The 11,263-nt window shown below is 41.3% G+C and overlaps 1 protein-coding gene across 2 annotated transcripts; it reads left to right on the top strand.

The window, feature by feature from the left end:
- The first annotated feature begins 1,426 nt into the window (after positions 1-1,426).
- On the top strand, positions 1,427-6,521 carry Znf281 (zinc finger protein 281). Of its 2 annotated transcripts, none has more exons than XM_021198269.2 (2): positions 1,427-1,535; positions 1,752-6,521. In XM_021198269.2, the coding sequence occupies exon 2, from the start codon at positions 1,770-1,772 to the stop codon at positions 4,434-4,436; it is 2,667 nt and encodes an 888-aa protein (XP_021053928.1). In that variant the 5' UTR covers positions 1,427-1,535; positions 1,752-1,769; the 3' UTR covers positions 4,437-6,521. The 2 variants fall into 2 exon arrangements, with proteins under 2 accessions (XP_021053928.1, XP_021053927.1); XM_021198268.2 differs by having other exon boundaries at positions 1,756-6,521.
- The last annotated feature ends 4,742 nt before the right edge of the window (positions 6,522-11,263 follow it).

The following is an 11,263-nucleotide window of genomic DNA, read 5'->3' on the forward strand; positions in this document are numbered from 1 at the left end:
TAGGAAGGTACAACGCCTCATGAAACTATTCATAAAATATAGTTTTAAGGTTTCTGGGCAGGCTCAGAGAGGCCTGTGTTGGTAAACAATACATTGCTATGGGTTTTTTGTTGTTTTGTTTTTTGTGAGACAGGGTTTTTCTATGTAGCCCTGGCTGTCCTGGAACTCACTTTGTATACCAGGCTGGCCTCAAACTCAGAAGTCTACCTGCCTCTGCCTCCCGAGTGCTGGGATTAAAGGCATGCACCACCATGCCCGGCTTGCTATGGTTTTAATTGCGAAATTTCTCAGGGAAGTTATTTAATTACAAGAAGTCATCTCGAGAAACACTATGAGAATATGGACGTGTGATTTCTTTAAGAAAGCACACTATGTAAATAACTGTTCTCCAGATCTTTTTATTAAAAAGTCTGTGGTGTGTAAATATGCCTAGGAAAGTTGCTGGTTTAGATTTTTGCATGCTCGATGTGAATGCCTTTTATACATTATTAGGCACTAAATAAATATCTCTTTGGTTTTGTCGATAGAACTTTTAATTTCAAGATTTTATCTAATATCCCCCAATTGAATAAGGAACAACTTTGCAAGTTTCTAGGTATTCTATACTGGAGGGGTAGGGAGAGTGGGGTATGTATCCTAACGGAGATTTTAAACAAGAACGATGGCCAATATGAGACTAGTTAGCATCCAACGTGATAAGCAAATTCAGACAACTGAGAAAGTACGTGGCATTTAAATACTATCTGATGATGAAGTGTGTGTGGGCGTGTTTTACAGGACAGCTGCACCTGGGATTACACGTGGTTTCCCTTTGCAGTAGCCTTCAGGTAGGCTGGCAGTGAGACAATTTTCGGCAGCGGTCCCTCCTCGATTGCAGTCTCAGGCTCCTTCAATAAAGGCAAAGACAAGCGTTATTGCTGTCCCCATTCTGAAAGGAAGGAGTAAAAGCTTCTGTAATCCATACCATTACGAGCTTAAAGCTTTCAGGAAGAATCACAAGTACCTTACGGAATCCTTTTCTTGGTTTGATTTTGATTCAATACTTGGATTGCAAACACTAAAGTGAACCAAATGCCATCGTTCAGTTCTCCACCTTCCCCAACCCCTTCCTCTGCAGCTCCCACGCCACGCTGCCACACGCTCTCCTGGCGTCCCCGGACTTCCCGCCCCTTGGGTTCCACCTCCCGAGCGCCTTCTCCCCAGAAACCCTCAGCCACCGGCTGCCCCTCGGCAGGGCCACCAATCACGTCCCCTCGCTGCGGAAGACCCTCCGCCGTCGGCCTCCAAGTCCCCGCCCCTCCCACCTCGCCCCCAGCAGCTCCGCCCAACCGCCCGCTTGATTGACAGGCTGGCCAGGCGGAAACTGAGGCGCAGGCGCACAGGGCTCGCCGAGCGCCCCTCTGGTCTGGTCGAGGACTTCCCGGCAGACACCGCGCCGCGGCTGCGCAGAAGCGGGGAGGCTTTTAATTCCATTGTGGAGAGGACGGCGTTATTTTTATTAACTGGAGGCGACGGCGGCGGCGGCGGCGGAACCCGTAAGTGTGGCCGGCGGGCCGGGGCGGGCGCGGGGGCGGCCAGGAAGGCCGCGGGGTCGAGCGCGCCGGGCCGGAGGCGGCGGGGCTGCGGACGGGAGCCGGGCGCGGTGCGGGCTGGGCGGCGGCGCGGCGGGTCCCAAACGCTGCGGTGGTCCCGGCCCGGGGCCCGGCCCTACCGCCGTTCCCCCTCTTCCCTCCTCTCCCTCCTCTCCGCAGCCAGGCCTCCTCCGGGGTATGAAAATCGGCAGCGGGTTCCTCAGCGGCGGCGGCGCTCCCGGCAGTAGCGGTGGTAGCGGCTCCGGCGGCAGCTCCGGCGGCGGCAGCGGCAGGAGAGCAGAGATGGAGCCCACCTTCCCCCAGAGTATGGTTATGTTCAACCACCGGCTCCCCCCGGTCACCAGCTTCACCCGGCCGGCGGGGACGGCCGCCCCTCCCCCGCAGTGCGTGTTATCCTCCTCTACCTCCGCAGCCCCGGCCGCCGAGCCCCCCCCTCCGCCAGCCCCGGACATGACTTTCAAGAAGGAGCCGGCGGCGTCAGCCGCGGCCTTCCCTTCGCAGAGGACCTCCTGGGGATTCTTGCAGTCCTTGGTGAGCATCAAGCAGGAGAAACCTGCGGATCCCGAGGAGCAGCCGTCCCACCACCACCATCACCACCACCACTATGGGGGGCTGTTCGCTGGGGCTGAAGAGCGATCACCGGGCCTAGGAGGAGGGGAAGCGGGGAGCCACGGCGTCATCCAAGACCTCAGTATTCTCCACCAGCATGCCCAGCAGCAGCCGGCCCAGCACCACCGTGATGTATTACTGAGCAGCGGTAGCAGGACTGATGACCACGGCAACGAGGAGCCAAAGCAGGACGCTAACGTCAAAAAGGCAAAGAGGCCAAAGCCAGAATCTCAGGGAATCAAAGCCAAGAGGAAGCCAAGTGCATCTTCCAAACCTTTGGTTGGAGAGGGAGAAGGTGCCGTCCTGTCCCCAAGTCAGAAACCTCATATCTGTGATCACTGTAGTGCTGCTTTCAGGAGCTCCTACCACCTGCGGAGACACGTCCTCATTCACACGGGAGAGCGGCCTTTCCAGTGCAGCCAGTGTAGTATGGGTTTCATCCAGAAGTACCTGCTGCAGAGACATGAGAAAATCCACAGCAGAGAGAAACCCTTTGGGTGCGATCAGTGCAGCATGAAGTTTATTCAGAAGTACCATATGGAGAGACACAAGAGGACACATAGTGGAGAAAAGCCATATAAGTGTGACACTTGCCAACAGTATTTTTCAAGGACTGACAGATTGTTGAAGCACAGGCGCACGTGTGGTGAAGCCATAGCAAAAGGAGCCGCTAGTGCAGAACCTGGGTCATCAAACCATAACAGTATGGGTAATCTGGCTGTGTTGTCTCAGGGAAATACAAGTTCTTCAAGGAGAAAGTCGAAGTCGAAAAGCATAGCTATTGAAAATAAGGAACACAAGACTGGCAAAACAAATGAATCACAAATGTCAAACAATATAAACATGCAGAGTTATTCAGTAGAAATGCCTACTGTGTCTACCAGTGGGAGCATAATTGGCACTGGAATAGATGAACTGCAGAAAAGGGTGCCAAAATTGATCTTTAAGAAAGGAAGCAGAAAGAATGCAGATAAAAGCTACCTTAATTTTGTGTCACCGTTACCAGATGTAGTTGGGCAGAAATCCTTGTCTGGTAAACCAAGTGGCTCACTTGGCATAGTATCGAATAATAGTGTGGAGACCATTAGTCTTCTCCAAAGTACAAGTGGCAAGCAAGGCCCGATAAGTAGTAATTATGATGATGCCATGCAGTTTTCAAAAAAGAGAAGATACCTACCAACTGCCAGCAGCAACAGTGCCTTTTCTATCAATGTAGGACACATGGTCTCCCAGCAGTCAGTCATTCAGTCTGCAGGGGTCAGTGTTTTGGACAATGAGGCGCCATTGTCACTTATTGACTCCTCAGCTCTAAATGCTGAAATTAAGTCTTGTCACGACAAGTCTGGAATTCCTGATGAGGTTTTACAAAGTATTTTGGATCAGTACTCTAGCAAATCAGAAACGCAGAAGGAGGATCCTTTCAACTTAACAGAACCACGAGTGGATTTACACACCTCAGGAGAACACTCTGAATTGGTTCAAGAGGAAAATTTGAGCCCAGGCACCCAAACACCTTCAAATGATAAAACAAGCATGTTGCAAGAATACTCCAAATACCTCCAACAGGCTTTCGAAAAATCCACTAATGCAGGTTTTACTCTTGGACACGGTTTCCAATTTGTCAGCTTGTCTTCACCTCTCCACAACCACACTTTGTTTCCAGAAAAACAGATATACACTACATCTCCTTTGGAGTGTGGTTTTGGCCAATCTGTTACCTCAGTGCTGCCATCTTCATTGCCAAAGCCTCCTTTTGGGATGTTGTTTGGATCTCAACCAGGTCTTTATTTATCTGCTTTGGATGCTACACATCAGCAGTTGACACCTTCCCAGGAGCTGGATGATCTGATAGATTCTCAGAAGAACTTAGAGACATCATCAGCCTTCCAGTCCTCATCTCAGAAATTGACTAGCCAGAAGGAACAACAGAAAAATTTAGAGTCCTCAACGAGCTTTCAGATTCCATCTCAGGAGTTAGCTAGCCAGATTGATCCTCAGAAAGACATAGAGCCTAGAACAACATACCAGATTGAGAACTTTGCACAAGCATTCGGTTCTCAGTTTAAGTCGGGCAGCAGGGTGCCAATGACCTTTATCACTAACTCTAATGGAGAAGTGGACCATAGAGTAAGGACTTCAGTGTCAGATTTCTCAGGGTATACAAATATGATGTCTGATGTAAGTGAGCCATGTAGTACAAGAGTAAAGACACCCACCAGCCAGAGTTACAGGTAAGGTCTCAAGAGTGACCAGGCTGGGAGTCTAATGTAATTTTGTTTTATTTTGAGAACACTGCCATTGGAATGTTTCTACACGATCCTATTAAGAATAATGTAATGCCCTTTCAATGCAACTTTTCATATTTAGTTTATTTTGTTAGTGTGATTTTAGCTCTGTTTGTATTATGATTTTTAATCAAAACCAATAGATTAAAAATAGTTTGACATTCAAAGTGACAATGTTTAGCAATCAAATTTACATGTATAGATTGTCAGGGAATAGCCCAAAAGTTTTAAATGCAAAAACAAAAAAAATTAAAAAACAAAACAAAAAAAGTACAGAAAAAAAAAAGAAAAGAAAAAAGGAAAAAAAAACAGAAACTTTGTTGCTAGGATTAAGGTTATTCTAATTGCTTTACTCTCAGGAAAGTGTAATAACGCATGGGAATTCTGTACGTTATCACCGTAATGGAATATCCAACTTACAAATAGTATGATACACATTTCATTGTTTAAGTTAAGGGATCTTCAACATTTCAAATTGCTCTTTTTGGGCTGATAGAATATACATTTCATCATTTAAGTAAGGGATCGAAAACATTTCAAGTGCTATCTCTGTCTGGGCTGATCCAAAATTCTGAGATTGTTGGCTACCTATATTTTGTTGCAGCTTTTCAATGTACTCCAACTTCCAAACCCAGATTCATTCCAGATTGGTAGAACAAATATTCTTAGATCTTTGATCAAAGCCTGGAATGATAGCTTTAATAAAAGAAAGAGGAAAAAAAACACCCTCTTTATCCACCTGTAACAAGGCTGTAATTCCATTAAGTGATTCTGTGAATGGCTTCTCTAGAACAGTGTTAAAAACCCAAGTGGTTGGTTGGTTTCAGTATTAGAAAGTAAGTTCAGTTCACATAGTCTATTGAAATTTGGGGTGTGCATTACTCATGGCCTAAAACATTCTCTTGTTTAAGCTATTACTTATCACCTTCACTTCTGGGTTTTGCTACTTGTTCTTCTTCTGGGCCTTCTTGTTCCTTCTCCCTGTCTTGATGGTTTCAATTTTAGAGTGATTTATCATCTAGAAGGTAATTGATTATGCATTTTATATGTCGTATGACAAATACTAAACAATAGAGTAAACATCCCTGACCTTTTTTTTCTTTTTGTTTTTTTTTTTGTTTTTTTTTTTGTTTTGTTTTGTTAACAAACCCAATACCAATTTCCATGTACAAGCTATAGATAGATGCCAAAGGGTTGTCATCCTGCCTGGTGGCATAGCAGATAACAGATAAGAGTATGTATTCAATAATGACATCAGAACTCTTTGTGAAATTGCAGCCTTTAATGTACATTTTGAAGGGGTGTATTAGTCAGTATTGTACAGGGATCTTGTCATCAAAACTTGCTATGAACGCTAATTGCCATTTGAAGCTACTGATAGGCAGTGGCTCTGCTCTAAACCACTTTTTAGCAATTGTATTTTTTCCTGATTATATTTTTTAATGTACTTTGATGTTTATGCTGATGAGTTTTTATGTACTTTTGGTGATGTTTAGTCTTATGAACTCTTCTGACGTCAGAAAAGTACCACTGGTTGTTTGCAGTCTCGTTGTGTAATCAGCCTACCGCAGGCTTCCATGTATAATAAAGTAATTAATACTGTGCAAGTGTAAAACACTTCTGTTATAAAAGCAGTGTTTGGAAAATAAGAAATTATTAAAAATGGTTACAAAATACTAGTTAATTCCCTTTTCCCACCTTCCACCTTTTAGCTTTAGTTAGCTAAAGGGTACCAACTTGTCATTGAAAGATTTTTAGAAAATGTGTTTAATTCTTTTAATACACTCAGTACTAAAATGTCTGTCTGTCTTATTAAGTGCAGTAAGTTCTATTGGGTACAGAGACAAGTGTGATCGAAGATGGAGAGGACCTTTACCCCTGTATCCTTAAGCTGTATAATTTCTCTCTCTCTCTCTTCTCTTTTGTTTTATACAGGTTTTGAATTTCTTTAACTTTTATTGTGTGTACTGAATACTACATATGTATTATTCTGATTGTTTGCTCTAGTTTACTACCAATAAAAGTCCTGTTAATCACAACATTGAAGAAAGGAGATATCACTTAGTCTCTGTGGATTACATTTCATAAAATATTCGCATTAATAGTATAAATTATAATTTAGGAGCTTGCAGTTTTATTGTATTTATAATGTATTTTGTCTTTCTAGGTTTATTTAAAAATGCATTGAATATTTTATTTGAGGTGCACAATAATATAAATAGAAATCTAATGTAAATTACATTATGTTGAAACTAGCCTAACCACCCTAAATATTAGGGAGATTATTTATTGAGGCTTTATTTAAAATCATATCGAAATATTTTTGGCTTAAGGTGTTATATATCCTTTTGCCTCAAAGGGTTATAATAAAATTACAGAATGATGGATTAAAATGGTCTTGAGCATTTTTAGTAAAAGAAAAAAAAAGCTAAATTGCTGTTAAAAGGTTAAGTAATTGAGATCATAGCTATTAGAAGGAAAAGTGAGATTGTGATATAGAAGATGCAGTAAAGGTGTTTGATGTAACTTAAAAGACAGAAGCTGACCATGATGACACCTGCCTTTAGTGCCAGCACTGGGGAGGCAGAGGTAGGTGAATCCCAAGTCCAGACTGGTCTATAGAGTAAGTTTCAGGCCAGCCAAGGAACAGTGGAACCTTGTCTAAAAATAACTTTAAAAAGGTTGAACATTTCTTGAGATGTTAAACTGCTTTAAGGTTTAAGTGTATGAAAACAGGAAAGGGTAGAATGCAGATTGTATGTATGTGTGCTGTACATAATTTACAGTGAGCATAAGCACGGGGCTGCTCATTAGATGATAGTATAGTTTGTTTTGTCATAGTTACTCCCACACTTGGTTGTTGGAGTCGAGTGCCTAAGGGACAGTTCACACAATCTACTATGTATGACTCCAGTTACTTGATTTTCTGAACAACTTGTTTCCCAAGATTAGCTGGAGCAGATAAGAATTTTCAAAACCAACTTGCCTATCTCTTTGTTTTTCTTTTATGGGCTGTATATTAATTTGATTTTTGAATGTCCTTTGTTTTTAAGACTTTAGAGTATGGCCTATGAATACAGGTAGTTCAGTGGACAGAGGTCTTGCCCAAAGCCTTTGTGGATTGAATCCATATCTAGTACCAAGTAAGCCAGCTTCTCTGGACCCCTGTAATAAGCACTAAAGAGGTGGAGGCATCTAGATCAGAAGTTAAGGGTCATCTCTGGCTGCATAGGAGGTTTGAAGCCAGCCCAGGCTACTTGAGACTCTTGTCTCAAAAAGTAAAAAGGCATTAGGCATGAAGTAGTAAGTAATGCTGTGAGTTCTGTTGCACTACAGAAATTCAGCAATTATTGACCAATAGTTTGTGAGGTAATTTTTAAGTATCGCAAACATGATAAAAACATCTACCTCAGATTTCATGTATTGCACTAATTAGGGAGAAGGTCTTGTCCATTTTAATATTGTTCTCATTCCTGATAATCAGCATTTTATAATTACCATTTGTATAGTGATCTTTAAGCCTGGCTAGGTGACCCTCAGGAAGACAGTAGCTGCTCAAACCTCTAATTTCATAGGTTCTTGTTAGAAGAACTTAAAGAAGGGGGAAATTTTTCAACTACAAACTATTTTTAGAGTAAGACATCTAAAGGCTGTCGTTTTCTGAGTTTAGTGGTCTTCATATTTTGTTGATACATAATGATAAGATTCCGTTAGTGCAGGACTGCTAGAGCTGTGGTAGGGTCCCTAGCTGCTTGAGGTGTGAGATGTCATGTAGCTCTCCTGATTATGGAGAGAAAGATCTGGGCAGTTGATATGTGCTTGGACCTCTGAGATGCTAGATTTCCTGATGGATTTTGAGGGAAATTATATTGTTTTTTTTTTAATGTCCTTAATTTATTGCTTAGAATGTACAGCATTGAAGATAGCACCTTGAAAATCTGTTGTCTTGCCCTTAATTTTAAAAAGCAAAACTAAGGAATTTGAGACTACTAAGTTTTAATGAAGGCATACACTTTCAGAATTGTTTTCTTGGTTTTTGCTTTAAATATTTAAATGTGAGTAGCTTACTAAGGTTCTGAAATCATTAATCATTCTGCAGTGAAATGCTGACAGTCCTGGGTTCACAGATTGGTGGAGCCCACAGTTGATAGAGCCAGTCCCTTCCTAAGAGCACATTAGTGGAAATATATCTGCACTTAATTTACAAGTCAGTCAATAAGCATATATCTTACTTACGGACACATACTAAGAATCTCTTCCTTAGAAGATGCCTATATACCTAAATTTTATTGTACAAATAAAAAGTTAATGCCTGAAATGTATCCAGTACAAATTTCTTCATCTGTAGCTTATTTCATCACCAACTGTGGAATGCATTTATTTAGGTTATATACAGCCTTGGAGTTCAGTGATATGCCAGTCAAATAATAAGTTGTGTAGAGTTTGCACACTTGCTCCTAACTACCTTGCAAACGTTCAGGCTTGACTGTTCTCCATCAACAAAAATGTTAGCAATAGCCATTTATGAAGGTTGTTTAGTTGTACAAAAACTATTTGTGGATATGTACTGACAGATATGCAAGCAAGCACAACCAGCCCATACCTCTTTATGTAACAAGAGTAAGACTATCCTTAACATAGCCCACGTATGACTAGCTGGGCTGAAATGTACTGTGAGAAAGAAAGGAAGTATAAAGAAATAGCTAAGGGGGAAGTTGATGATTTAGATGTTATACTCCCAAGGAGAACATTGGTATTGTCTCTGTGTTTAAGAGAATAAAGGAAGAGTGGGTAAGGGTCGAGTATTAAGTGGTATCTCCTAAAATTAAGGAACAGGTTTTAAAGGAACAAAGGGAATAGAAATGTTACCACAAGATTAGTAGGGGAAATTATCCAAAGGGGTAATGGGGATCTTTTGAAATTCGTTCTTTGTCATTCAGTTCAGACTAATTGTGGTACTTTGGTTTGTTATGAACTTTAGTACTATTGTGGAACAATTAATAAATAACTCTTCACAGACAGCTGTGGTGAACTTTTGTTTACATTCCCGAGCTAGAAAAAGACGATTAACCTCTGTGTTTATACATTCAAACTGTTCTTTGGTAAATCATGGCACAACTTCCATTGGTTGGTAAGAATTTTAAAGTTACTTATTTTTGCTAGGTCAATCAAAAGTATTGATTATATGTGGCCAAATATGCATAGAATTTGAGAATTAAGATTACAAACTTTTAATCCACATTTCTACCCACCAAAAAAAAGCAGTTTACAACTATACTGTATAAAGGCATAATACGTTGTGGCAATGGCTTTGAGTGGTTAGAAAAACATGTAATGTCTTAATTATTTTAGTTTTGTCTTAAAAGATGCTTTTAAATTTTTAAGTTGTGACTAGTTTATTTGTGTATTTCACTGTTTACTTTGTGGTACTGAAGATAGCACTGAAGTTGACAAATGCTCTACCAATGACCCATATCCCCAGGTATATTCTACTTTTTAAAAAAGTATGATACAAGAATTATTCATTGGAAAGCCAAAGTTTAAGATGGGATTTAAAAGCTGGGCATAGTAGCACACACTTTTAATCCCACTACTCTGGGAAGTAGAGGCAGGTGGATCTTTGTGAGTTTGAAGCTAGCCTGGTCTACATAGTAAGTTTCAGGACAGCCAGAGTTATAGTGTGAGACTTTCTCAAAGGAAGAAAAACTGTTTTGCATGAATGCATTGTTTAAAGTCTCAAAAGTGTTATTTTCAGTCTTAAATTTTAGAGAAGATTGCAAAATTCGGATCAGCAGCATCACTATTTTATGTTTGGTCTTGTGAGAACTCGCCTCTTTCCTACAAGAAAGCCATGAGCAAGCATTTGAGAGTTCCTTTTTTACAGCTAGTGAGAACTGCACATAGGTGTCGTTGTGGGTCCCCACGAATAGCCAGCTGATTGGTTTATGAATTGAGCTGGAAAGCCTTTCTAAGGATCTTAGTGTCCGACTTAGTGACTCAGAACAACTGAATACATGGTGTGGGCTAGAGGACTTGAGAAATCCTAAATGCATAGCGGCTTTAACTGGTCTTCACGTTTCCACGTTTAGTCTAAGTCTTCCAGCAGAACATGGTAGCTTATGCTTGTAATTACAACACTTACATGGGCAAGAAGACAGGATTGCTGAGGTTGAGGCTAGCCTGGTCTACAGTGGTTACCGTGACTCACAACAAAAGTATAGCCTTTCGTTTTGGATCTTAAATTTTGAGTTAGGAAAGAGTATTATTTGTAAGAAATTGTAATTTTTAGATTTGGGAGGTAGCTGCATAGAAGTATTGAATTATCTCAAATAAATGCACTAAGTGCACATGTCTTCCTCAGCCAGATTTGGTGTAGCTGGTTATGTGTATCCTGATCATCTCCCCTGCTAATTTGGTTCAAAGGTTTGTTCTAGAAAATTTGTATGGGGTAATCCAAAGTCATATCATAGGGGTTTCAATGGCCTCCTACTTTTAATCTAAAAACATAGATTATGGCCACACTGTAATACCTTTCTGAAATATTAATGTATGAGCCGGGAGTGGTGGCGCACGCCTTTAATCCCAGCACTCGGAAGGCAGAGGCAGGCGGATTTCAGAGTTCGAGGCTAGCTTGGTCTACAAAGTGAGTTCCAGGACAGCCAGAGCTACACAGAGAAACCCTGTCTCCAAAAAAAAAAAAAAAAAAAGAGAGAGAGAAATATTAATGTATGATGTTTGGATATGGCTCATTTTTTTAAACTGTTGAGACAGATTTGT

Source organism: Mus pahari, chromosome 5, assembly GCF_900095145.1.
Source record: "Mus pahari chromosome 5, PAHARI_EIJ_v1.1, whole genome shotgun sequence".
NCBI classification, from domain to species: Eukaryota; Metazoa; Chordata; class Mammalia; order Rodentia; family Muridae; genus Mus; species Mus pahari.